This window comes from Scyliorhinus torazame, chromosome 6, assembly GCF_047496885.1.
Source record: "Scyliorhinus torazame isolate Kashiwa2021f chromosome 6, sScyTor2.1, whole genome shotgun sequence".
NCBI classification, from domain to species: domain Eukaryota; kingdom Metazoa; phylum Chordata; class Chondrichthyes; order Carcharhiniformes; family Scyliorhinidae; genus Scyliorhinus; species Scyliorhinus torazame.
Window position 1 is genome coordinate 12,879,847 of NC_092712.1, and position 27,878 is coordinate 12,907,724.

A 27,878-nucleotide genomic window follows, 5' to 3' on the forward strand; every position below is an offset into this window, starting at 1 on the left:
GCGGCTGAGTGTGTGTGTGTGGGGAGTGTAATGTGTGTGTGTGGCTGGGATGAGTGTGTGTGGGGAGTGTAATGTGGATGCGAGGCTGGGATGAGTGTGTGTGGGGAGTGTAATGTGTGTGTGCGGCTGGGGTGATTGTGTGTGGGGAGTGTAATGTGTGTCTGCGAGGCTGGGATGAGTGTGTGTGGGGAGTGTAATGTGTGTGTGCGGCTGGGATGAGTGTGTGTGGGGAGTGTAATGTGTATGCGAGGCTGGGTGAGTGTGTGTGGGGAGTGTAATGTGTATGTGCGGCAGGAATGAGTGTGTGTGGGGAGTGTAATGTGTGTCTGTGGCTCGGATGAGTGTGTGTGGCGAGTGTAATGTGTGTGTGCGGCAGGGATGAGTGTGTGTGGGGAGTGTAATGTCTGTGTGCGGCTGGGATGAGTGTGTGTTGGGAGTGTAATGTGAGTGTGGCTGGGATGAGTGTGTGTGGGGAGTGTAATGTGTGTGTGTGGATGGGATGAGTGTGTGTGGGGAGTGTAATGTGTGTGTGTGGCTGGGATGAGTGTGTGTGGGGAGTGTAATGTGTGTGTGCGGCTGGGATGAGTGTGTGTGGGGAGTGTAACGTGTGTGTGCGGCTGGGTGAGTGTGTGTGGGGAGTGTAATGTGTGTGTGCGGCTGGGATGAGTGTATGTGGGGAGTGTAATGTGTGTGTGCAGCTGGGATGAGTGTGTGTGGGGAGTGTAATGTGTGAGTGCGGCTGGGATGGGTGTGAGTGGGGAGTGTAATGTGTGTGTGCGGCTGGTAGAGTGTGTGTGGGGAGTGTAATGTGTGTGTGCAGCTGGGATGAGTGTGTGTGGGGAGTGTAATGTGTGAGTGCGGCTGGGATGGGTGTGAGTGGGGAGTGTAATGTGTGTGTGCGGCTGGTAGAGTGTGAGTGGGGAGTGTAATGTGTGAGTGCGGCTGGGATGAGTGTGTGTGGGGAGTGTAATGTGTGTGTGCGGCTGGGATGAGTGTGCGTGGGGAGTGTAATGTGTGTGTGCGGCTGCGATGATTGTGATTGGGGAGTGCAATGTGTGTGTGTGGCTGGGATGAGTGTGTGTGGGGAGTGTAATGTGTGTGTGCGGCTGGGATGAGTGTGTGTGGGGAGTGTAATGTGTGTGTGCGGCTGGGTGAGTGTGTGTGGGGAGTGTAATGTGTGTGTGCGGCTGGGATGAGTGTGTGTGGGGAGTGTAATGTGTGTGTGCGGCTGGGTGAGTGTGTTTGGGGAGTGTAATGTGTGTGTGCGGCTGGGGTGAGTGTGTGTGGGGAGTGTAATGTGTGTGTGCGGCTGCGATGATTGTGAGTGGGGAGTGCAATGTGTGTGTGTGGCTGGGATGAGTGTGTGTGGGGAGTGTAATGTGTGTGTGCGGCTGGGATGTGTGTGTGTGGGGAGTGTAATGTGTGTGTGCGGCTGGGTGAGTGTGTGTGGGGAGTGTAATGTGTGTGTGCGGCTGGGGTGATTGTGTGTGGGGAGTGTAATGTGTGTCTGCGAGGCTGGGATGAGTGTGTGTGGGGAGTGTAATGTGTGTGTGCGGCTGGGATGAGTGTGTGTGGGGAGTGTAATGTGTATGCGAGGCTGGGTGAGTGTGTGTGGGGAGTGTAATGTGTATGTGCGGCAGGAATGAGTGTGTGTGGGGAGTGTAATGTGTGTCTGTGGCTCGGATGAGTGTGTGTGGCGAGTTTAATGTGTGTGTGCGGCAGGGATGAGTGTGTGTGGGGAGTGTAATGTCTGTGTGCGGCTGGGATGAGTGTGTGTGGGGAGTGTAATGTGAGTGTGGCTGGGATGAGTGTGTGTGGGGAGTGTAATGTGTGTGTGTGGATGGGATGAGTGTGTGTGGGGAGTGTAATGTGTGTGTGTGGCTGGGATGAGTGTGTGTGGGGAGTGTAATGTGTGTGTGCGGCTGGGATGAGTGTGTGTGGGGAGTGTAACGTGTGTGTGCGGCTGGGTGAGTGTGTGTGGGGAGTGTAATGTGTGTGTGCGGCTGGGATGAGTGTATGTGGGGAGTGTAATGTGTGTGTGCAGCTGGGATGAGTGTGTGTGGGGAGTGTAATGTGTGAGTGCGGCTGGGATGGGTGTGAGTGGGGAGTGTAATGTGTGTGTGCGGCTGGTAGAGTGTGTGTGGGGAGTGTAATGTGTGTGTGCAGCTGGGATGAGTGTGTGTGGGGAGTGTAATGTGTGAGTGCGGCTGGGATGGGTGTGAGTGGGGAGTGTAATGTGTGTGTGCGGCTGGTAGAGTGTGAGTGGGGAGTGTAATGTGTGAGTGCGGCTGGGATGAGTGTGTGTGGGGAGTGTAATGTGTGTGCGGCTGGGATGAGTGTGCGTGGGGAGTGTAATGTGTGTGTGCGGCTGCGATGATTGTGATTGGGGAGTGCAATGTGTGTGTGTGGCTGGGATGAGTGTGTGTGGGGAGTGTAATGTGTGTGTGCGGCTGGGATGAGTGTGTGTGGGGAGTGTAATGTGTGTGTGCGGCTGGGTGAGTGTGTGTGGGGAGTGTAATGTGTGTGTGCGGCTGGGATGAGTGTGTGTGGGGAGTGTAATGTGTGTGTGCGGCTGGGTGAGTGTGTGTGGGGAGTGTAATGTGTGTGTGCGGCTGGGGTGAGTGTGTGTGGGGAGTGTAATGTGTGTGTGCGGCTGCGATGATTGTGAGTGGGGAGTGCAATGTGTGTGTGTGGCTGGGATGAGTGTGTGTGGGGAGTGTAATGTGTGTGTGCGGCTGGGATGTGTGTGTGTGGGGAGTGTAATGTGTGTGTGCGGCTGGGTGAGTGTGTGTGGGGAGCGTAATGTGTGTGTGCGGCTGGGTGAGCGTGTGTGGGGAGTATAATGTGTGTGTGCGGCTGGGTGAGTGTGTGTGGGGAGTGTAATGTGTGTGCGGCTGCGATGAGTGTGTGTGGGGAGTGTAATGTGTGTGTGCGGCTGGGATGAGTGTGAGTGGAGAGTGGAATGTGTGTGTGCGGCTGGGATGTGTGTGTGGGGAATGTAATGTGTGTGTGCGGCTGGGATGAGTGTGTGTTGGGAGTGTAATGTGTGTGTGCGGCTGGGATGAATGTGTGTGGGGAGTGTAATGTGTGTGTGCGGCTGGGATGTGTGTGTGTGGGGAGTGTAATGTGTGTGTGCGGCTGGGGTGAGAGTGTGTGGGGAGTGTAATGTGTGTATGCTGCTGGGATGAGTGTGTGTTGGGAGTGTAATGTGTGTGTGCGGCTGGGATGAGTGTGTGTGGGGAGTGTAATGTGTGTGTGCGGCTGGGATATGTGTGTGTGGGGAGTGTAATGTGTGTGTGCGGCTGGGGTGTGTGTGTGTGGGGAGTGTAATGTGTGTGTGCGGCTGGGATGAGTGTGTGTGGGGAGTGTAATGTGTGTGCGGCTGGGATGAGTGTGTCTGGGGAGTGTAATGTGTGTGCGGCTGGGTGAGTGTGTGTGGGGAGTGTAATGTGTGTGTGCGGCTGGGGTGAGTGTGTGTGGGGAGTGTAATGTGTGTGTGCGGCTGCGATGATTGTGAGTGGGGAGTGCAATGTGTGTGTGTGGCTGGGATGAGTGTGTGTGGGGAGTGTAATGTGTGTGTGCGGCTGCGATGATTGTGAGTGGGGAGTGCAATGTGTGTGTGTGGCTGGGATGAGTGTGTGTGGGGAGTGTAATGTGTGTGTGCGGCTGGGATGTGTGTGTGTGGGGAGTGTAATGTGTGTATGCGGCTGGGTGAGTGTGTGTGGGGAGTGTAATGTGTGTGTGCGGCTGGGTGAGCGTGTGTGGGGAGTATAATGTGTGTGTGCGGCTGGGTGAGTGTGTGTGGGGAGTGTAATGTGTGTGCGGCTGCGATGAGTGTGTGTGGGGAGTGTAATGTGTGTGTGCGGCTGGGATGAGTGTGTGGGGAATGTAATGTGTGTCTGTGGCTCGGATGAGTGTGTGTGGCGAGTTTAATGTGTGTGTGCGGCAGGGATGAGTGTGTGTGGGGAGTGTAATGTCTGTGTGCGGCTGGGATGAGTGTGTGTGGGGAGTGTAATGTGAGTGTGGCTGGGATGAGTGTGTGTGGGGAGTGTAATGTGTGTGTGTGGATGGGATGAGTGTGTGTGGGGAGTGTAATGTGTGTGTGTGGCTGGGATGAGTGTGTGTGGGGAGTGTAATGTGTGTGTGCGGCTGGGATGAGTGTGTGTGGGGAGTGTAACGTGTGTGTGCGGCTGGGTGAGTGTGTGTGGGGAGTGTAATGTGTGTGTGCGGCTGGGATGAGTGTATGTGGGGAGTGTAATGTGTGTGTGCAGCTGGGATGAGTGTGTGTGGGGAGTGTAATGTGTGAGTGCGGCTGGGATGGGTGTGAGTGGGGAGTGTAATGTGTGTGTGCGGCTGGTAGAGTGTGTGTGGGGAGTGTAATGTGTGTGTGCAGCTGGGATGAGTGTGTGTGGGGAGTGTAATGTGTGAGTGCGGCTGGGATGGGTGTGAGTGGGGAGTGTAATGTGTGTGTGCGGCTGGTAGAGTGTGAGTGGGGAGTGTAATGTGTGAGTGCGGCTGGGATGAGTGTGTGTGGGGAGTGTAATGTGTGTGCGGCTGGGATGAGTGTGCGTGGGGAGTGTAATGTGTGTGTGCGGCTGCGATGATTGTGATTGGGGAGTGCAATGTGTGTGTGTGGCTGGGATGAGTGTGTGTGGGGAGTGTAATGTGTGTGTGCGGCTGGGATGAGTGTGTGTGGGGAGTGTAATGTGTGTGTGCGGCTGGGTGAGTGTGTGTGGGGAGTGTAATGTGTGTGTGCGGCTGGGATGAGTGTGTGTGGGGAGTGTAATGTGTGTGTGCGGCTGGGTGAGTGTGTGTGGGGAGTGTAATGTGTGTGTGCGGCTGGGGTGAGTGTGTGTGGGGAGTGTAATGTGTGTGTGCGGCTGCGATGATTGTGAGTGGGGAGTGCAATGTGTGTGTGTGGCTGGGATGAGTGTGTGTGGGGAGTGTAATGTGTGTGTGCGGCTGGGATGTGTGTGTGTGGGGAGTGTAATGTGTGTGTGCGGCTGGGTGAGTGTGTGTGGGGAGCGTAATGTGTGTGTGCGGCTGGGTGAGCGTGTGTGGGGAGTATAATGTGTGTGTGCGGCTGGGTGAGTGTGTGTGGGGAGTGTAATGTGTGTGCGGCTGCGATGAGTGTGTGTGGGGAGTGTAATGTGTGTGTGCGGCTGGGATGAGTGTGAGTGGAGAGTGGAATGTGTGTTTGCGGCTGGGATGTGTGTGTGGGGAATGTAATGTGTGTGTGCGGCTGGGATGAGTGTGTGTTGGGAGTGTAATGTGTGTGTGCGGCTGGGATGAATGTGTGTGGGGAGTGTAATGTGTGTGTGCGGCTGGGATGTGTGTGTGTGGGGAGTGTAATGTGTGTGTGCGGCTGGGGTGAGAGTGTGTGGGGAGTGTAATGTGTGTATGCTGCTGGGATGAGTGTGTGTTGGGAGTGTAATGTGTGTGTGCGGCTGGGATGAGTGTGTGTGGGGAGTGTAATGTGTGTGTGCGGCTGGGATATGTGTGTGTGGGGAGTGTAATGTGTGTGTGCGGCTGGGGTGTGTGTGTGTGGGGAGTGTAATGTGTGTGTGCGGCTGGGATGAGTGTGTGTGGGGAGTGTAATGTGTGTGCGGCTGGGATGAGTGTGTCTGGGGAGTGTAATGTGTGTGCGGCTGGGTGAGTGTGTGTGGGGAGTGTAATGTGTGTGTGCGGCTGGGGTGAGTGTGTGTGGGGAGTGTAATGTGTGTGTGCGGCTGCGATGATTGTGAGTGGGGAGTGCAATGTGTGTGTGTGGCTGGGATGAGTGTGTGTGGGGAGTGTAATGTGTGTGTGCGGCTGCGATGATTGTGAGTGGGGAGTGCAATGTGTGTGTGTGGCTGGGATGAGTGTGTGTGGGGAGTGTAATGTGTGTGTGCGGCTGGGATGTGTGTGTGTGGGGAGTGTAATGTGTGTATGCGGCTGGGTGAGTGTGTGTGGGGAGTGTAATGTGTGTGTGCGGCTGGGTGAGCGTGTGTGGGGAGTATAATGTGTGTGTGCGGCTGGGTGAGTGTGTGTGGGGAGTGTAATGTGTGTGCGGCTGCGATGAGTGTGTGTGGGGAGTGTAATGTGTGTGTGCGGCTGGGATGAGTGTGTGGGGAATGTAATGTGTGTGTGCGGCTGGGATGAGTGTGTGTTGGGAGTGTAATGTGTGTGTGCGGCTGGGATGAATGTGTGTGGGGAGTGTAATGTGTGTGTGCGGCTGGGATGTGTGTGTGTGGGGAGTGTAATGTATGTGTGCGGCTGGGGTGAGAGTGTGTGGGGAGTGTAATGTGTGTGTGCTGCTGGGATGAGTGTGTGTTGGGAGTGTAATGTGTGTGTGCGGCTGGGATGAGTGTGTGTGGGGAGTGTAATGTGTGTGTGCGGCTGGGATGTGTGTGTGTGGGGAGTGTAATGTGTGTGTGCGGCTGGGGTGTGTGTGTGTGGGGAGTGTAATGTGTGTGTGCGGCTGGGATGAGTGTGTGTGGGGAGTGTAATGTGTGTGCGGCTGGGATGAGTGTGTCTGGGGAGTGTAATGTGTGTGCGGCTGGGATGAGTGTGTGTGGGGAGTGTAATGTGTGTGTGTGGCTGGGTGAGTGTGTGTGGGGAGTGTAATGTGTGTGTGCGGCTGGGATGAGTGTGAGTGGAGAGTGGAATGTGTGTGTGCGGCTGGGATGTGTGTGTGGGGAGTGTAATGTGTGTGTGCGGCTGGGATGAGTGTGCGTGGGGAGTGTAATGTGTGTGCGAGGCTGGGATGAGTGTGTGTTGGGAGTGTAATGTGTGTGTGCGGCTGGGATGAATGTGTGTGGGGAGTGTAATGTGTGTGTGCGGCTGGGATGAGTGTGAGTGGGGAGTGTAATGTGTGTGCGAGGCTGGGATGAGTGTGTGTTGGGAGTGTAATGTGTGTGTGCGGCTGGGATGAATGTGTGTGGGGAGTGTAATGTGTGTGTGCGGCTGGGATGTGTGTGTGTGGGGAGTGTAATATGTGTGTGCGGCTGGGATGTGTGTGTGTGGGGAGTGTAATGTGTGTGTGCGGCTGGGATGAGTGTGCGTGGGGAGTGTAATGTGTGTGTGCGGCTGGGATGAGTGTGTTTGGGGAGTGTAATGTGTGTGTGCGGCTGGGATGAGTGTGTGTGGGGAGTGTAATGTGTGTGTGCGGCTGGGATGAGTGTGTGTGGGGAGTGTAATGTGTGTGTGCGGCTGGGATGAGTGTGTGTGGGGAGTGTAATGTGTATGTGCGGCTGGGATGTGTGTGTGTGGGGAGTGTAATGTGTGTGTGCGGCTGGGATGTGTGTGTGTGGGGAGTGTAATGTGTGTGTCCGGCTGGGATGAGTGTGAGTGGGGAGTGCAATGTGTGTGTGTGGCTGGGATGAGTGTGTGTGGGGAGTGTAATGTGTGTGTGCGGCTGGGATGTGTGTGTGTGGGGAGTGTAATGTGTGTGCGGCTGGGTGAGTGTGTGTGGGGAGTGTAATGTGTGTGTGGCTGGGTGAGTGTGTGTGGGGAGTGTAATGTGTGTGTGCGGCTGGGTGAGTGTGTGTGGGGAGTGTAATGTGTGTGCGGCTGGGTGAGTGTGTGTGGGGAGTGTAATGTGTGTAAGGCTGCGATGAGTGTGTGTGGGGAGTGTAATGTGTGTGTGCGGCTGGGATGAGTGTGAGTGGCGAGTGGAATGTGTGTGTGCGGCTGGGATGTGTGTGTGTGGGGAGTGTAATGTGTGTGCGGCTGGGATGAGTGTGTGTTGGGAGTGTAGTGTGTGTGTGCGGCTGGGATGAGTGTGTGTGGGGAGTGTAATGTGTGTGTGCGGCTGGGATGTGTGTGTGTGGGGAGTGTAATGTGTGTGGCTGGGATGAGTGTGTCTGGGGAGTGTAATGTGTGTGCGCAGGGATGAGTGTGTGTGGGGAGTGTAATGTGTGTGTGCGGCTGGGGTGAGTGTGTGTGGGGAGTGTAATGTGTGTGTGTGGCTGGGGTGAGTGTGTGTGGGGAGTGTAATGTGTGTGTGCGACTGGGATGAGTGTGTGTGGGGAGTGTAATGTTTGTGTGCGGCTGGGATGAGTGTGTGCGGGGAGTGTAATGTGTGTGTGCAGCTGGGATGTGTGTGTGTGGGGAGTGTAATGTGTGTGTGCAGCTGGGATGAGTGTGTGTGGGGAGTGTAATGTTTGTGTGCGGCTGGGATGAGTGTGTGCGGGGAGTGTAATGTGTGAGTGCGGCTGGGATGTGTGTGTGTTGGGAGTGTAATGTGTGTGTGCGGCTGGGATGTGTGTGTGTGGGGAGTGTAATGTGTGTGTGCGAGGCTGGGTGAGTGTGTGTGGGGGGTGTAATGTGTGTGCGAGGCTGGGTGAGTGTGTGTGGGGAGTGTAATGTGTGTGTGCGGCTGGGGTGAGTGTGTGTGGGGAGTGTAATGTGTGTGCGAGGCTGGGATGTGTGTGTGTGGGGAGTGTAATGTGTGTGTGCGGCTGGGATGAGTGCGTGTGGGGAGTGTAATGTGTGTGTGCGGGTGGGATCAGTGTGTGTGGGGAGTGTAATGTGTGTGTGCGGCTGGGATGAGTGTGTGTGGGGAGTGTAATATGTGTGTGTGCGGCTGGGATGAGTGTGTGTGGGGAGTGTAATGTGTATGTGCGGCTGGATGAGTGTGTGTGGGGAGTGTAATGTGTGTGTGCGAGTCTGGGATGAGTGTGTGTGGGGAGTGTAATGTGTGTGCGAGCCTGGGGTGAGTGTGTGTAGGGAGTGTAATGTGTGTGTGCGGCTGGGATGAGTGTGTGTGGGGAGTGTAATGTGTGTGTGTGGCTGGGATGAGTGTGTGGGGAGTGTAATGTGTGTGTGCGGCTGGGATGAGTGTGTGTGGGGAGTGTAATGTGTGTGTGCGGCTGGGATGTGTGTGTGTGGGGAGTGTAATGTGTGTGTGCGGGTGGGATGAGTGTGTGTGGGGAGTGTAATGTGTGTGTGCGGCTGGGATGAGTGTGTGTGGGAAGTGTAATGTGTGTGTGCGGCTAGGATGTGTGTGTGTGGGGAGTGTAATGTGTGTGTGCGGCTGGGATGAGTGTGTGTGGGGAGTGTAATGTGTGTGCAAGGCTGGGATGAGTGTGTGTGGGGAGTGTAATGTGTGTGCAAGGATGGGATGAGTGTGTGTGGGGAGTGTAATGTGTGTGCGGCTGCGATGAGTGTGTGTGGGGAGTGTAATGTGTGTGTGGCTGGGTGAGTGTGTGTGGAGAGTGTAATGTGTGTGTGCGGCTGGGTGAGTGTGCGTGGGGAGTGTAATGTGTGTGTGCGGCTGGGATGAGTGTGTGTGGGGAGTGTAATGTGTGTGTGCGGCTGGGATGAGTGTGTGTGGGGAGTGTAATGTGTGTGCGGCTGGGATGAGTGTGTGTGGGGAGTGTAATGTGTGTGTGCGGCTGGGATGAGTGTGTGTGGGGAGTGCAATGTGTGTGTGTGGCTGGGATGAGTGTGTGTGGGGAGTGTAATGTGTGTGTGCGGGTGGGATGAGTGTGTGTGGGGAGTGTAATGTGTGTGTGCGGCTGGGATGAGTGTGTGTGGGAAGTGTAATGTGTGTGTGCGGCTAGGATGTGTGTGTGTGGGGAGTGTAATGTGTGTGTGCGGCTGGGATGAGTGTGTGTGGGGAGTGTAATGTGTGTGCAAGGCTGGGATGAGTGTGTGTGGGGAGTGTAATGTGTGTGCAAGGATGGGATGAGTGTGTGTGGGGAGTGTAATGTGTGTGTGCGGCTGGGATGAGTGTGTGTGGGGAGTGTAATGTGTGTGCGGCTGCGATGAGTGTGTGTGGGGAGTGTAATGTGTGTGTGTGGGGAGTGTAATGTGTGTGTGCGGCTGGGATGAGTGTGTGTGGGGAGTGTAATGTGTGTGCAAGGCTGGGATGAGTGTGTGTGGGGAGTGTAATGTGTGTGTGCGGCTGGGATGAGTGTGTGTGGGGAGTGTAATGTGTGTGCAAGGCTGGGATGAGTGTGTGTGGGGAGTGTAATGTGTGTGTGCGGCTGGGATGAGTGTGTGTGGGGAGTGTAATGTGTGTGCAAGGCTGGGATGAGTGTGTCTGGGGAGTGTAATGTGTGTGCAAGGCTGGGATGAGTGTGTGTGGGGACTGTAATGTGTGTGTGCGGCTGGGATGTGTGTGTGTGTGGGGAGTGTAATGTGTGTGTGCGGCTGGGATGTGTGTGTGTGTGGGGAGTGTAATGTGTGTGTGCGGCTGGGATGTGTGTGTGTGTGGGGACTGTAATGTGTGTGTGCGGCTGGGATGTGTGTGTGTGTGGGGAGTGTAATGTGTGTGTGCGGCTGGGATGAGTGTGTGTGGGGAGTGTAATGTGTGTGTGCGGCTGGGATGTGTGTGTGTGTGCGGAGTGTAATGTGTGTGTGCGGCTGGGATGTGTGTGTGTGTGGGGACTGTAATGTGTGTGTGCGGCTGGGATGAGTGTGTGTGGGGAGTGTAATGTGTGTGTGCGGCTGGGATGTGTGTGTGTGTGGGGAGTGTAATGTGTGTGCGAGGCTGGGATGAGTGTGTGTGGGGAGTGTAATGTGTGTGTGCGGCTGGGATGTGTGTGTGTGTGGGGAGTGTAATGTGTGTGCGAGGCTGGGTGAGTGTGTGTGGGGAGTGTAATGTGTGTGTGCGGCTGGGATGAGTGTGTGTGGGGAGTGTAATGTGTGTGTGCGGCTGGGATGTGTGTGTGTGTGGGGAGTGTAATGTGTGTGTGCGGCTGGGATGTGTGTGTGTGTGGGGAGTGTAATGTGTGTGTGCGGCTGGGATGTGTGTGTGTGTGGGGACTGTAATGTGTGTGTGCGGCTGGGATGTGTGTGTGTGTGGGGAGTGTAATGTGTGTGTGCGGCTGGGATGAGTGTGTGTGGGGAGTGTAATGTGTGTGTGCGGCTGGGATGTGTGTGTGTGTGGGGAGTGTAATGTGTGTGTGCGGCTGGGATGTGTGTGTGTGTGGGGAGTGTAATGTGTGTGCGAGGCTGGGTGAGTGTGTGTGGGGAGTGTAATGTGTGTGTGCGGCTGGGATGAGTGTGTGTGTGGGGAGTGTAATGTGTGTGTGCGGCTGGGATGAGTGTGTGTGGGGAGTGTAATGTGTGTGCGGCTGGGGTGAGTGTGTGTGGGGAGTGTAATGTGTGTGTGCGGCTGGGATGTGTGTGTGTGTGGGGAGTGTAATGTGTGTGCGAGGCTGGGTGAGTGTGTGTGGGGAGTGTAATGTGTGTGTGCGGCTGGGATGAGTGTGTGTGTGGGGAGTGTAATGTGTGTGTGCGGCTGGGATGAGTGTGTGTGGGGAGTGTAATGTGTGTGCGGCTGGGGTGAGTGTGTGTGGGGAGTGTAATGTGTGTGTGCGGCTGGGATGTGTGTGTGTGTGGGGAGTGTAATGTGTGTGCGAGGCTGGGTGAGTGTGTGTGGGGAGTGTAATGTGTGTGTGCGGCTGGGATGAGTGTGTGTGTGGGGAGTGTAATGTGTGTGTGCGGCAGGGATGAGTGTGCGTGGGGAGTGTAATGTGTGTGCGGCTGGGGTGAGTGTGTGTGGGGAGTGTAATGTGTGTGTGCGGCTGGGATGAGTGTGTGTGGGGACTGTAATGTGTGTGTGCGGCTGGGATGTGTGTGTGTGTGGGGAGTGTAATGTGTGTGTGAGGCTGGGATGAGTGTGTGCGGGGAGTGTAATGTGTGTGTGCGGCTGGGATGAGTGTGTGTGGGGACTGTAATGTGTGTGTGCGGCTGGGATGTGTGTGTGTGGGGAGTGTAATGTGTGTGTGCGGCTGGGATGTGTGTGTGTGTGCGGAGTGTAATGTGTGTGTGCGGCTGGGATGTGTGTGTGTGTGCGGAGTGTAATGTGTGTGTGCGGCTGGGATGAGTGTGTGTGGGGACTGTAATGTGTGTGTGCGGCTGGGATGAGTGTGTGTGGGGAGTGTAATGTGTGTGTGCGGCTGGGATGAGTGTGTGTGGGGAGTGTAATGTGTGTGTGCGGCTGGGGTGAGTGTGTGTGAGGAGTGTAATGTGTGTGTGCGGCTGGGATGAGTGTGTGTGGGGAGTGTAATGTGTGTGTGCGGCTGGGATGTGTGTGTGTGTGGGGAGTGTAATGTGTGTGCGAGGCTGGGTGAGTGTGTGTGGGGAGTGTAATGTGTGTGTGCGGCTGGGATGAGTGTGTGTGTGGGGAGTGTAATGTGTGTGTGCGGCTGGGATGAGTGTGTGTGGGGAGTGTAATGTGTGTGCGGCTGGGGTGAGTGTGTGTGGGGAGTGTAATGTGTGTGTGCGGCTGGGATGTGTGTGTGTGTGGGAGTGTAATGTGTGTGCGAGGCTGGGTGAGTGTGTGTGGGGAGTGTAATGTGTGTGTGCGGCTGGGATGAGTGTGTGTGTGGGGAGTGTAATGTGTGTGTGCGGCTGGGATGAGTGTGTGTGGGGAGTGTAATGTGTGTGCGGCTGGGGTGAGTGTGTGTGGGGAGTGTAATGTGTGTGTGCGGCTGGGATGTGTGTGTGTGTGGGGAGTGTAATGTGTGTGCGAGGCTGGGTGAGTGTGTGTGGGGAGTGTAATGTGTGTGTGCGGCTGGGATGAGTGTGTGTGTGGGGAGTGTAATGTGTGTGTGCGGCTGGGATGAGTGTGCGTGGGGAGTGTAATGTGTGTGCGGCTGGGGTGAGTGTGTGTGGGGAGTGTAATGTGTGTGTGCGGCTGGGATGAGTGTGTGTGGGGACTGTAATGTGTGTGTGCGGCTGGGATGTGTGTGTGTGTGGGGAGTGTAATGTGTGTGTGCGGCTGGGATGTGTGTGTGTGGGGAGTGTAATGTGTGTGTGAGGCTGGGATGAGTGTGTGCGGGGAGTGTAATGTGTGTGTGCGGCTGGGATGAGTGTGTGTTGGGACTGTAATGTGTGTGTGCGGCTGGGATGTGTGTGTGTGAGGAGTGTAATGTGTGTGTGCGGCTGGGATGAGTGTGTGTGGGGAGTGTAATGTGTGTGTGCGGCTGGGATGAGTGTGTGTGGGGAGTGTAATGTGTGTGTGCGGCTGGGATGAGTGTGTGTGGGGAGTGTAATGTGTGTGTGCGGCTGGGATGAGCCAAATCACTGTCTTTCAGACAGAGATAGATAGGTTCTTGATTAATAAGGGGATCAGGGGTTATGGGGAGAAGGCAGGAGAATGAGGATGAGAAAATATCAGCCATGATTGAATGGTGGAGCAGACTCGAGGGGCCGAGTGGCCTAATTCTGCTCCTGTGCTGGGCATTTATAAGTGAGGTTAGTTGCAATTTAAAAATATTTATCACTCAAATCGACGTGTAATTTTTCTGTTTGCAAAGCCCACTTGCGTGGACTGAAATAACACCTGGTAAGCTGGTGCTGGTTATAAGAAGGTGTTTCCATTTGCAAGTGAAACCGGGAGCTGTGCTCCAATAGAGTGTACATGGGAATGTTGTTTGCAGTGCTTGTGAGCAGCAACTCTTTAGGATGTCGCCGTGTGGACATAGCTTCGGGCTGGTCTAGAGTCTGAGTGTTCAGCATACCGAGAATAATGGCGGGCCTGGACAACATTAAATCCACAATGTGGAGGAGGGCGTTTCATGGAGGTAGACTGCGTCGAGTCTGAGAGAGGGCACCATGGAGGTAGCACCGAGGTCGAGCCAGATTGGAGATATGTATATCGTTGCATGTTAAAAACGAGCAGTTTCTGTTCAACCACTCAAACCTGCAGACGTGGCGCTGTTCCCCAGACGCCAGCAGCCTCCATCCCTGTGAGGACAGTGAAGCTCCCACGGCAGTGTGACGTTGGAGTTAACGGGTTCGGAAACTATAGACGCACCAGGGTCCATGACCGCCCTCCCTGGTCCTTATCAGTATTGGGTGGGCCACGCTGAATGGGTCACCGAGACGTGACCGGTCCGTCACTCTTCATATCGTTAGATATCCCGAAAACGATGGAATGATCTGGAGGTGCGGGAATTCTTTGTGCTGTTTGTGTTTGCAGACATTGTCCGCCTGCTTCTGGATTCCGGAGCCCCTGTGAACAGCCTGGAGGACACAATGTGTGACGGGATCTCGCCGCTCCATGATGCTCTAACTAACGGACAGCTGGAGGTCACAGAGCTGCTGATTGACAGAGGCGCGTGCCTAACTGGGCGCGATAGTGAGGTAAGTCGATCTGTGAGAGGCACATGGGCAGTTCGGAGACACAGTCGAAGAGGGGGACACTGTCCAGAGGGAGACGCTGTCCCAGAGGGTAACACTGTCCCAGAGGGAGACGCTGTCCCAGAGGGTAACACTGTCCCAGAGGGAGACAGTGTCCCAGAGGGAGACGCTGTCCCAGAGGGTAACACTGTCCCAGAGGGAGACGCTGTCCCAGAGGGTAACACTGTCCCAGAGGGAGACAGTGTCCCAGAGGGAGACGCTGTCCCAGAGGGTAACACTGTCCCAGAGGGAGACGCTGTCCCAGAATGATACACTGTCTCAGAGGGAGACACTGTCCCAGAGGGTAACACTGTCCCAGAGGGAGACAGTGTCCCAGAGGGAGACGCTGTCCCAGAGGGTAACACTGTCCCAGAGGGAGACGCTGTCCCAGAGGGAGACAGTGTCCCAGAGGGAAACACTGTCCCAGAGGGAAGCACTGTCCCAGAGGGAAATACTGTCCCAGAATGAGACACTGTCCCAGAGGGAGACACTGTCCCAGAGGGAGACACTGTCCCATTGGGAAACACTGTCCCAGAGGGAGACACTGTCCCAGAGGGAGACACTGTCCCAGAGGGTAACACTGTCCCAGAGGGAAACTGTCTCAGAGGGAGACAGTGTCCCAGAGGGAGACGCTGTCCCAGAGGGTAACACTGTCCCAGAGGGAAACACTGTCCCAGAATGAGACACTGTCCCAGAGGGAGACACTGTCCCAGAGGGTAACACTGTCCGAGAGGGAGACGCTGTCCCAGAGGGTAACACTGTCCCAGAGGGAAACTCTGTCCCAGAGGGAGACACTGTCCCAGAGGGTAACCCTGTCCCAGAGGGAAACTGTCTCAGAGGGAGACAGTATCCCAGAGGGAGACGCTGTCCCAGAGTGAAACACTGTCCCAGAGGGAAACACTGTCCCAGAATGAGACACTGTCCCAGAGGGAGACACTGTCCCAGAGGGAGACACTGTCCCATTGGGAAACACTGTCCCAGAGGGAGACACTGTCCCAGAGGGAGACACTGTCCCAGTGTGAGACACTGTCCGAAAGGGAGACACTGTCCGAGAGGGAGACACTGTCCCAGAGGGAGACACTGTCCCAGAGGAAGGCACATTCCCCAAATGAGACACAGTCCCAGATGGAGACACTGTCGTGAGGGAGACACTATCCGAGAGGGAGACACTGTCCGAGAGGGAGACACTGTCTCAGAGGGAGACACTGTCCCAGAGTGAGACACTGTCCGAGAGGGAGACACTGTCCCAGAGGGAGACACTGTCCCAGAGGTAGACACTGTCACCAGAGGGAGACACTGTCCCAGAGGAAGGCACATTCCCCAAGGGAGACACAGTCCCAGATGGAGACACTGTCCGAGAGGGAGGCACTATCCGAGAGGGAGACACTGTTCCAGAGGGAGACACTGTCCCAGTGGGAGACACTGTCCCAGAGGGAGACACTGTCCGAGAGGGAGACACTGTCCCAGAGGGAGACTCTGTCCCAGAGGGAAACACTGTCCCAGAGGGAGACAATGTCCCAGAGGAAGGCACATTACCAGAGGGAGACACTGTCCCAGATGGAGACACAGTCCCAGTGGGTGTCGCAGAGGGAGACACTGTCCCAGTGGGGGACACTGTCCCAGAGGGAGACACTGTCCCAGAGGGAGACACTGTCCGAGAGGGAGACACTGTGCCAGAGGGAGACACTGTCCCAGAGGGAGATGCTGTCCCAAAGGAAGACACTGTCCCAGAGGGAGAAACTGTCCCAGAGGGAGACAGTGTCCCAGTGGGAGACACTGTCCGAGAGGGAGATACAGTCCGAGAGGGAGATACTGTCTGAGAGGGAGACACAGTGCCAGAGGGAGACTCTGTCCCAGAGGGAGATGCTGTCCCAGAGGAAGACACTGTCCCAGAGGGAGACACTGTCCCAGAGTGAGACACTGTCCCAGTGGGAGACACTGTTCGAGTGGGAGACACTGTCCCAGAGGGAGACACTGTCCCAGAGGGAGAAACTGTCCCAGAGGGAGACAGTGTCCCAGTGAGAGACACTGTCCGAGAGGGAGACACTGTCACAGAGGGAGACTCTGTCCCAGAGGGAGACTCTGTCCCGGAGGGAGACAGTGTCCCAGTGGGAGACAGTGCCCCAGTGGGAGACACTGTCTGAGAGGGAGACACTGTCCGAGAGGGAGATACTGTCCGAGAGGGAGATACTGTCTGAGAGGGAGACACTGTGCCAGAGGGAGACTCTGTCCCAGAGGGAGATGATGTCCCAGAGGAAGGCACTGTCCCAGAGGGAGACACTGTCCCAGAGCGAGACACTGTCCCAGTGGGAGACACTGTTTGAGAGGGAGACACTGTCCCAGAGGGAGACACTGTCCCAGAGGGAGACACTGTCCGAGAGGGAGACACTGTCCGAGGGAGACACTGTCCGAGAGGGAGACACTGTCCCAGAGGGAGACACTGTCCGAGAGGGAGACAGTGTCCCAGAGGGAGACACTGTCCGAGAGGGAGACACTGTCCGAGAGGGAGACACTGTCGCAGAGGGAGACTCTGTCCCAGAGGGAAACACTGTCCCAGAGGGAGACAATGTCCCAGAGGAAGGCACATTACCAGAGGGAGACACTGTCCCAGATGGAGACACAGTCCCAGTGGGTGTCGCAGAGGGAGACACTGTCCCAGTGGGGGACACTGTCCGAGAGGGAGACACTGTGCCAGAGGGAGACTCTGTCCCAGAGGGAGATGCTGTCCCAGAGGAAGACACTGTCCCAGAGGGAGAAACTGTCCCAGAGGGAGACAGTGTCCCAGTGGGAGACACTGTCCGAGAGGGAGATACAGTCCGAGAGGGAGATACTGTCTGAGAGGGAGACACAGTGCCAGAGGGAGACTCTGTCCCAGAGGGAGATGCTGTCCCAGAGGGAGACACTGTCCGAGAGGGAGACACTGTGCCAGAGGGAGACACTGTCCCAGAGGGAGATGCTGTCCCAAAGGAAGACACTGTCCCAGAGGGAGAAACTGTCCCAGAGGGAGACAGTGTCCCAGTGGGAGACACTGTCCGAGAGGGAGATACAGTCCGAGAGGGAGATACTGTCTGAGAGGGAGACACAGTGCCAGAGGGAGACTCTGTCCCAGAGGGAGATGCTGTCCCAGAGGAAGACACTGTCCCAGAGGGAGACACTGTCCCAGAGTGAGACACTGTCCCAGTGGGAGACACTGTTCGAGTGGGAGACACTGTCCCAGAGGGAGACACTGTCCCAGAGGGAGAAACTGTCCCAGAGGGAGACAGTGTCCCAGTGAGAGACACTGTCCGAGAGGGAGACACTGTCACAGAGGGAGACTCTGTCCCAGAGGGAGACTCTGTCCCGGAGGGAGACAGTGTCCCAGTGGGAGACAGTGCCCCAGTGGGAGACACTGTCTGAGAGGGAGACACTGTCCGAGAGGGAGATACTGTCCGAGAGGGAGATACTGTCTGAGAGGGAGACACTGTGCCAGAGGGAGACTCTGTCCCAGAGGGAGATGATGTCCCAGAGGAAGGCACTGTCCCAGAGGGAGACACTGTCCCAGAGCGAGACACTGTCCCAGTGGGAGACACTGTTTGAGAGGGAGACACTGTCCCAGAGGGAGACACTGTCCCAGAGGGAGACACTGTCCGAGAGGGAGACACTGTCCGAGGGAGACACTGTCCGAGAGGGAGACACTGTCCCAGAGGGAGACACTGTCCGAGAGGGAGACAGTGTCCCAGAGGGAGACACTGTCCGAGAGGGAGACACTGTCCGAGAGGGAGACACTGTCGCAGAGGGAGACTCTGTCCCAGGGGGAAACACTGTCCCAGAGGGAGACAATGTCCCAGAGGAAGGCACATTACCAGAGGGAGACACTGTCCCAGATGGAGACACAGTCCCAGTGGGTGTCGCAGAGGGAGACACTGTCCCAGTGGGGGACACTGTCCGAGAGGGAGACACTGTGCCAGAGGGAGACTCTGTCCCAGAGGGAGATGCTGTCCCAGAGGAAGACACTGTCCCAGAGGGAGACACTGTCCCAGAGCGAGACACTGTCCCAGTGGGAGTTTTGTCTGAGAGGGAGACACTGTCCCATAGGGAGACGCTGTCCAAGAGGAAGGCACATTACCAGAGGGAGACACTGTCCCAGTGGGAGACACAGTTCGAGAGGGAGACACTGTCCCAGAGGGAGACACTGTTTGAGAGGGAGACACTGTCCCAGAGGGAGACACTGTCCCAGAGGGAGACACTGTTCGAGAGGGCGACACTGTCCCAGAGAGAGACACTGTCCCAGAGGGAGACACTGTCCCAGAGGGAGACTCAGTTCGAGAGGGAGACACTGTCCGAGGGAGACACTGTCCGAGACGGAGACACTGTCCCAGAGGGAGACACTGTCCGAGAGGGAGTAACTTGATAGAGTTTTTCGAGGAGGTCACTAAGATGATTGATGCAGGTAGGGCAGTAGATGTTGTCTATATGGACTTCAGTAATGCCTTTGACAAGGTCCCTCATGGTAGACTAGTACAAAAGGTGAAGTCACACGGGATCAGGGGTGAACTGGCAAGGTGGATACAGAACTGGCTAGGCCATAGAAGGCAGAGGGTAGCAATGGAGGGATGCTTTTCTAATTGGAGGGCTGTGACCAGTGGTGCTCCACAGGGATCAGTGCTGGGACCTTTGCTCTTTGTAGTATATATAAATGATTTGGAGGAAAATGTAACTGGTCTGATTAGTAAGTTTGCAGACGACACAAAGGTTGGTGGAATTGCGGATAGCGATGAGGACTGTCTGAGGATACAGCAGGATTTAGATTGTCTGGAGACTTGGGCTGAGAGATGGCAGATGGAATTTAATCCGGACAAATGTGAGGTAATGCATTTTGGAAGGTCTAATGCAGGTAGGGAATATACAGTGAATGGTAGAACCCTCAAGAGTATTGAAAGTCAAAGAGATCTAGGAGTACAGGTCCACAGGTCATTGAAAGGGGCAACACAGGTGGAGAAGGTAGTCAAGAAGGCATACGGCATGCTTGCCTTCATTGGCCGGGGCATTGAGTATAAGAATTGGCAAGTCATGTTGCAGCTGTATAGAACCTTAGTTAGGCCACACTTGGAGTATAGTGTTCAATTCTGGTCGCCACACTACCAGAAGGATGTGGAGGCTTTAGAGAGGGTGCAGAAGAGATTTACCAGAATGTTGCCTGGTATGGAGGGCATAAGCTATGAGGAGCGATTGAATAAACTCGGTTTGTTCTCACTGGTACGAAGGAGGTTGAGGGGCGACCTGATAGAGGTATACAAAATTATGAGGGGCATAGACAGAGTGGATAGTCAGTGGCTTTTCCCCAGGGTAGAGGGGTCAATTACTAGGGGGCATAGGTTTAAGGTGAGAGGGGCAAGGTTTAGAGTAGATGTACGAGGCAAGTTTTTTACGCAGAGGGTAGTGGGTGCCTGGAACTCACTACCGGAGGAGGTAGTGGAAGCAGGGACGATAGGGACATTTAAGGGGCATCTTGACAAATATATGAATAGGATGGGAATAGAAGGATACGGACCCAGGAAGTGTAGAAGATTGTAGTTTAGTGGGGCAGTATGGTCGGCACGGGCTTGGAGGGCCGAAGGGCCTGTTCCTGTGCTGTACATTTCTTTGTTCTTTGAGGGAGACTGTGTCCCAGAGGGAGACAGTGTCCCAGTGGGAGACACTGTCTGAGAGGGAGACACTGTCCGAGAGGGAGATACAGTCCGAGAGGGAGATACTGTCTGAGAGGGAGACACAGTGCCAGAGGGAGACTCTGTTCCAGAGGGAGATGCTGTCCCAGAGGAAGACACTGTCCCAGAGCCAGACACTGTCCCAGTGGGAGACACTGTTCGAGTGGGAGACACTGTCCCAGAGGGAGACACTGTCCCAGAGGGAGACAGTGTCCCAGTGGGAGACAGTGTCCCAGTGGGAGACACTGTCCGAGAGGGAGACACTGTCCCAGAGGGAGACTCTGTCCCGAAGGGAGACAGTGTCCCAGTGGGAGACACTGTCCGAGAGGGAGACACTGTCCCAGAGGGAGACACTGTCCAGAGGGAGACACTGTCCAAGAGGGAGACTCTGTCCCAGAGGGAGACACTGTCCCAGAGGGAGACACTGTCCCAGAGGGAGACACTGTCCGAGAGGGAGACTCTGTCCCAGAGACAGACACTGTCCCAGAGAGAGACACTGTCCCAGAGGGAGACACTGTCCCAGAGGGAGACACTGTCCGAGAGAGACACTGTCCAAGAGGGAGACACTGTCCCAGAGGGAGACACTGTCCCAGTGGGAGACACTGTCCCAGTGGGAGACACTGTCCCAGAGGGAGACACTGTCCCAGTGGGAGGCACTGTCCCAGAGAGAGACACTGTCCCAGAGGGAGACTCTGTCCGAGAGGGAGACACTGTCCGAGGGAGACACTGTCCAAGAGGGAGACACTGTCCCAGAGGGAGACACTGTCCCAGAGGGAGACAGTGTCCCAGAGGGAGACAGTGTCCCAGTGGGAGACACTGTCTGAGAGGGAGACACTGTCCGAGAGGGAGATACTGTCCGAGAGGGAGACTCTGTCCCAGAGGGAGACACTGTCCCAGAGGGAGACACTGTCCCAGAGAGAGACACTGTCCCGGAGGGAGACACTGTCCCAGAGGGAGACACTGTCCCAGAGGGAGACTCTGTCCCAGAGGGAGACACTGTCCCAGAGGGAGACACTGTCACAGAGGGAGACACTGTCCGAGAGGGAGACACTGTCCGAGAGGGAGACACTGTCCGAGAGGGAGTCACTGTCCCAGAGGGAGACACTGTCCCAGAGGGAGACACTGTCCCAGAGGGAGACACTGTCCGAGGGAGGCACTGTCCGAGGGAGACACTGTCCGAGGGAGACACTGTCCCAGAGAAAGACACTGTCCCAGAGGAAGACACTGTCCCAGAGGGAGACACTGTCCCAGAGGGAGACACTGTTCGAGAGGGCGACACTGTCCCAGAGAGAGACACTGTCCCAGAGGGAGACTCAGTTCGAGAGGGAGACACTGTCCAAGGGAGACACTGTCCGAGACGGAGACACTGTCCCAGAGGGAGACACTGTCCGAGAGGGAGACTGTGTCCCAGAGGGAGACACTGTCTGAGAGGGAGACACTGTCCGAGAGGGAGTTACAATCCGAGAGGGAGATACTGTCTGAGAGGGAGACACAGTGCCAGAGGGAGACTCTGTCCCAGAGGGAGATGCTGTCCCAGAGGAAGACACTGTCCCAGAGCGAGACACTGTCCCAGTGGGAGACACTGTTCGAGTGGGAGACAGTGTCCCAGTGGGAGACACTGTCCGAGAGGGAGACACTGTCCCAGAGGGAGACTCTGTCCCGAAGGGAGACAGTGTCCCAGTGGGAGACACTGTCCGAGAGGGAGACACTGTCCCAGAGGGAGACACTGTCCAGAGGGAGACACTGTCCGAGAGGGAGACTCTGTCCCAGAGGGAGACACTGTCCCAGAGGGAGACACTGTCCCAGAGGGAGACACTGTCCGAGAGGGAGACTCTGTCCCAGAGACATACACTGTCCCAGAGAGAGACACTGTCCCAAAGGGAGACACTGTCCCAGAGGGAGATACTGTCCGAGGGAGACACTGTCCAAGAGGGAGACACTGTCCCAGAGGGAGACACTGTCCCAGTGGGAGACACTGTCCCAGAGGGAGACACTGTCCCAGTGGGAGGCACTGTCCCAGAGAGAGACACTGGCCAGAGAGAGACACTGTCCCAGAGGGAGACTCTGTCCGAGAGGGAGACACTGTCCGAGGGAGACACTGTCCAAGAGGGAGACACTGTCCCAGAGGGAGACACTGTCCCAGAGGGAGACAGTGTCCCAGAGGGAGACAGTGTCCCAGTGGGAGGCACTGTCCCAGTGGGAGACACTGTCTGAGAGGGAGACACTGTCCGAGAGGGAGATACTGTCCGAGAGGGAGACTCTGTCCCAGAGGGAGACACTGTCCCAGAGGGAGACACTGTCCCAGAGAGAGACACTGTCCCGGAGGGAGACACTGTCCCAGAGGGAGACACTGTCCCAGAGGGAGACACTGTCCCAGAGGGAGACTCTGTCCCAGAGGGAGACACTGTCCCCGTGGGAGACACTGTCCCAGAGGGAGACACTGTCCAAGTGTCTCCCCGTGGGAGACAGTGTCCCAGAGGGAGACACTGTCTGATAGGGAGACTCTGTCCGAGAGGGAGACACTGTCCGAGAGGGAGTCACTGTCCCAGAGGGAGACACTGTCCCAGAGGGAGACACTGTCCCAGAGGGAGACACTGTCCGAGGGAGGCACTGTCCGAGGGAGACACTGTCCGAGGGAGACACTGTCCCAGAGGAAGACACTGTCCCAGAGGAAGACACTGTCCCAGAGGGAGACACTGTCCCAGAGGGAGACAGTGTCGCAGTGGGAGACACTGTCCCAGAGAGAGACACTGTCCCAGAGAGAGACGCTGTCCCAGAGAGAGACACTGTTCCAGAGGGAGACTCTGTCCGAGAGGGAGACACTGTCCGAGAGGGAGACACTGTGCCAGAGGGAGACTCTGTCCCAGAGGGAGACACTGTCCGAGAGGGAGACACTGTCCGAGAGGGAGACACTGTCCGAGAGGGCGACTCTGTCGTAGAGGGAGACACTGTCCCAGAGGGAGTCACTGTTCGAGGGAGACACTGTCCGAGAGGGAGACACTGTCTGATAGGGAGACTCTGTCCGAGACGGAGACACTGTCCGAGAGGGACGCACTGTCCCAGATGAAGGGAGCTTTACTCTGTATCTAACCCCGTGCTGTTCCTGTCCTGGGAGTGTATGATGGGGTCATTGTAGAGGAAGCTTTACTCTGTATCTAACCCCGTGCTGTTCCTGTCCTGGGAGTGTATGATGGGGTCATTGTAGAGGGAGCTTTACTCTGTATCTAACCCCGTGCTGTACCTGCCCTGGGAGTGTTTGATGGGGACAGTGTAGAGGGAGCTTTACTCTGTATCTAACCCCGTGCTGTACCTGTCCTGGGAGTGTTTTTGGGATCCTTCAGGGGGAGGGGGAGCAGCCCAAGTCGTGGTCCACATAGGTACCAACGACATAGGTAGGAAAAGGGATAGGGATGTAAGGCAGGAATTCAGGGAGCTAGGGTGGAAACTTAGATCTGGGACAAGCCGAGTTATTATCTCTGGGTTGTTACCCGTGCCACGTGATAGCGAGACGAGGAAAAGGGACAGAGAGGAGTTCAACACGTGGCTACAGGGATGGTGCAGGAGGGAGGGTTTCAGATTTCTGGATAATTGGGGCCCATTCTGGGGTCGATGGGACTTCTACAAATGGGATGGTCTACACCTGGACCAGAGGGGTACCAATATCCTGGGGGGGAAATTTGCTCATGCTCTTCGGGAGGGTTTAAACTCGTTCAGCAGGGGTTTGGGAACCTGAATTGTAGCTCCAGTATACAGGAGGTTGAGAGTAGTGAGGTCATGAGTAAGGTTTCAAAGTTGCAGGAGTGTACCGGCAGGCAGGAAGGTGGTTTAAAGTGTGTCATCTTCAATGCCAGGAGCATCCGGAATAAGGTGGGTGAACTTGCGGTATGGGTTGGTCCCTGGGACTTTGATGTTGTGGCCATTTCGGAGATATGGATAGAGCAGGGACAGGAATGGTTGTTGCAGGTGCCGGGGTTTAGATATTTCAGTAAGCTCAGGGAAGGTGGTAAAAGAGGGGGAGGGGTGGCATTGTTAGTCAAGGACAGTATTACGGTGGCAGAAAGGACGTTTGATGAGGACTCGTCTACTGAGGTAGTATGGGCTGAGGTTAGAAACAGGAAAGGAGAGGTCACCCTGTTAGGGGTTTTCTATAGGCCTCCGAAAAGTTCCAGAGATGTAGAGGAAAGGATTGCAAAGATGATTCTGGATAGGAGCGAAAGCAACAGGGTAGTTGTTATGGGTGACTTTAACTTTCCAAATATTGACTGGAAACGCTATAGTTCGAGTAGTTTAGATGGGTCCGTTTTTGTCCAATGTGTGCAGGAAGGTTTCCTGACACAGTATGTAGATAGGCCAACGAGAGGCGAGGCCGTATTGGAATTGGTACTGGGTAATGAACCAGGACAGGTGTTAGATTTGGAGGTAGGTGAGCACTTTGGTGATAGTGACCACAATTCGATTACGTTTACTTTGGTGATGGAAAGGGATAGGTAGATACCGCAGGGCAAGAGTTATATCTGGGGGAAAGGCAATTATGATGCGATGAGGCAAGACTTAGGATGCATCGGATGGAGAGGAAAACTGCAGGGGATGGGCACAATGTAAATGTGGAGCTTGTTCAAGGAACAGCTACTGCGTGTCCTTGATAAGTACGTACCTGTCAGGCAGGGAGGAAGTGGTCGAGTGAGGGAACCGTGGTTTTCTAAAGCAGTCGAAACACTTGTCAAGAGGAAGAAGGAGGCTTATGTAAAGATGAGACATGAAGGTTCAGTTAGGGCGCTCGAGAGTTACACGTTAGCTAGGAAGGACCTAAAGAGAGAGCTAAGAAGAGCCAGGAGGGGACATGAGAAGTCTTTGGCAGGTAGGATCAAGGATAACCCTAAAGCTCTCTGTAGATATGTCAGGAATAAAAGAATGACTAGGGTAAGAGTAGGGCCAGTCACGGACAGTAGTGGGAAGTTGTGCTTGGAGTCCGAGGAGATAGGAGAGGTGCTAAATGAATATTTTTTGTCAGTATTCACACAGGAAAAAGACAATGTTGTCGAGGAGAATACTGAGATTCAGGCTACTAGACTAGAAGGGCTTGAGGTTCATAAGGAGGAGGTGTTAGCAATTCTGGAAAGTGTGCAAATAGATAAGTACCCTGGGCCGGATGGGATTTATCCTAGGATTCTCTGGGAAGCTAGGGAGGAGATTGCTGAGCCTTTGGCTTTGATCTTTAAGTCATCTTTGTCAACAGGAATAGTGCCAGAGGACTGGAGGATAGCAAATGTTGTCCCCTTGTTCAAGAAGGGGAGTAGAGACAACCCCGGTAACTATAGACCAGTGAGCCTTACTTCTGTTGTGGGCAAAATCTTGGAAAGGTTTATAAGAGATAGGATGTATAATCATCTGGAAAGGAATAATTTGATTAGACATAGTCAACACGGTTTCGGGAAGGGTAGGTCGTGCCTCACAAACCTTAATGAGTTCTTTGAGAAGGTGACCAAACAGGTGGATGAGGGTAAAGCAGTTGATGTGGTGTATATGGATTTCAGTAAAGCGTTTGATAAGGTTCCCCACGGTAGGCTCCTGCAGAAAATACAGAAGCATGGGATTCAGGGTGATTTAGCAGTTTGGATCAGAAATTGGCTAGCTGGAAGAAGACAAAGGGTGATGGTTGATGGGAAGTGTTCAGACTGGAGTCCAGTTACTAGTGGTGTACCACAAGGATCTGTTTTGGGTCCACTGCTGTTTTTCATTTTATAAATGACCTGGAGGAGGGCGTAGAAGGATGGGTGAGTAAATTTGCAGAAGACACTAAAGTCGGTGGAGTTGTGGACAGTGCGGAAGGATGTTACAAGTTACAGAGGGACATAGATAAGCTGCAGAGCTGGGCTGAGAGGTGGCAAATGGAGTTTAATGCAGAAAAGTGTGAGGTGATTCGTTTTGGAAGGAATAACAGGAAGACAGAGTACTGGGCTAATGGTAAGATTCTTGGCAGTGTGGATGAGCAGAGAGATCTCGGTGTCCATGTACATAGATCCCTGAAAGTTGCCATCCAGGTTGAGAGGGTTGTTAAGAAGGCGTACGGTGTGTTAGCTTTTATTGGTAGACGGATTGAGTTTCGGAGCCATGAGGTCATGTTGCAGCTGTACAAAACTCTGGTGCGGCCGCATTTGGAGTATTGCGTACAGTTCTGGTCGCCGCATTATAGGAAGGATGTGAAAGCTTTGGAAAGGGTGCAGAGGAGATTTACCAGAATGTTGCCTGGAATGGAGGGAAGATCTTATGAGGAAAGGCTGAGGGACTTGAGGATGTTTTCGTCAGAGAGAAGGAGGTTAAGAGGTGACTTAATTGAGGCCAAAAGATGATCAGAGGATTGGATAGGGTGGACAGTGAGAGCCCTTTTCCTCGGATGGTGATGTCTAGCACAAGGGGACATAGCTTTAAATTGAGGGGAGATAGATTTAAGACAGATGTCAGAGGTAGGTTCTTTACTCAGAGAATAGTAAGGGAGTGGAATGCCCTGCCTGCAACAGTAGTGGACTCGCCAACACTAAGGACATTCAAATGGTCATTGGATAGACATATGGGCGATAAGGGAATAGTGTAGATGGGCTTTAGAGTGGTTTCACAGGTCGGCACAACATCGAGGGTCGAAGGGCCTGTACTGCGCTGTAATGTTCTATGTTCTATGTTTGATGGGGACAGTGTAGAGGGAGCTTTACTCTGTATCTAACCCCGTGCTGTACCTGTCCTGGGAGTGTTTGATGGGGACAGTGTAGAGGGAGCTTTACTCTGTATCTAACCCCGTGCTGTACCTGTCCTGGGAGTGTTTGATGGGGACAGTGTAGAGGGAGCTTTACTCTGTATCTAATCCCGTGCTGTACCTGTCCTGGGGGTATTAGATGGGGACAGTGTAGAGGGAGATTTACTCTGAATCTAACCCCGTGATGTACCTGTCCTGGGAGTGTTTGATGGGGACAGTGTAGAGGGAGCTTTGCTCTGTATCTAACCCCGTGCTGTACTTGTCCTGGGAGTGTTTGATGGGGACAGTGTCGAGGGAGCATTACTCTGATCTAACCCCGTGCTGTACCTGTCCTGGGAGTGTTTGATGGGGACAGTGTAGAGGGAGCTTTACTCTGTATCTAACCCCGTGCTGTACCTGTCCTGTGGGTATTTGATGGGGACAGTGTAGAGGGAGATTTACTCTGTATCTAACCCCGTGATGTACCTGTCCTGGGAGTGTTTGATGGGGACAGTGTAGAGGGAGCTTTACTCTGTATCTAACCCCGTGCTGTACCTGTCCTGGGGGTATTTGATGGGGACAGTGTAGAGGGAGCTTTACTCTGTACCTAACCCCATGCTGTACATGTCCTGGTAGTGTTTGATGGGGACAGTGCAGAGGGAGCTTTACTCTGTATCTAACCCCGTGCTGTACCTGTCCTGGGAGTGTTTGATGGGGACAGTGTGGCGGGAGCTTTACTCTGTATGTGACCCCGTGCTGTACCTGTCCTGGGAGTGTTTGATGGGGACAGTGTAGAGGGAGCTTTACTCTGTATCTAACCCCGTGCTGTATTTGTCATGGGAGTGTTTGATGGGGACAGTGCAGAGGGTGCTTTCCTCTGTATCTAACCCCGTGCTGTACCTGTCCTGGGAGTGTTTCATGGGGACAATGTAGAGGGAGCTGTACTCTGTATCTAACCCCGTGCTGTACCTGTCCTGGGAGTGTTTGATGGGGGCAATGTAGAGGGAGCTTTACTCTGTATCTAACCACGTGCTGTACCTGTCTTGGGAGTGTTTGATGGGGACAGTGTAGAGGGAGCTTTACTCTGTATCTAACCCCGTGCTGTACCTGTCCTGGGGGTTTTTGATGGGGACAGTGTAGAGGGAGCTTTACTCTGTACCTAACCCTGTGCTGTACCTGTCCTGGTGGTATTTGATGGGGACAGTGTAGAGGGAGCTTTACTCTGTATCTAACCCCGTGATGTATCTGTCCTGGGAGTGTTTAATGGGGATAGTGTAGAGGGAGCTTTACTCTGTATTTAACCCCGTGCTGTACCTGTCCTGGGAGTGTTTGATGGGGACAGTGTAGAG

General features: G+C 54.8%; 1 protein-coding gene across 1 annotated transcript in view; it reads left to right on the plus strand.

Annotated features, from left to right (window-relative positions):
• Positions 1-27,878, plus strand: part of LOC140424673 (tonsoku-like protein) — a 473,953-nt gene that overhangs the window by 360,197 nt on the left and 85,878 nt on the right. The window contains exon 15 of the mRNA XM_072507940.1: positions 13,919-14,082. Within this exon, the coding sequence (XP_072364041.1) occupies positions 13,919-14,082 (164 nt within the window). The remainder of the gene's footprint in view (positions 1-13,918; positions 14,083-27,878) is intronic.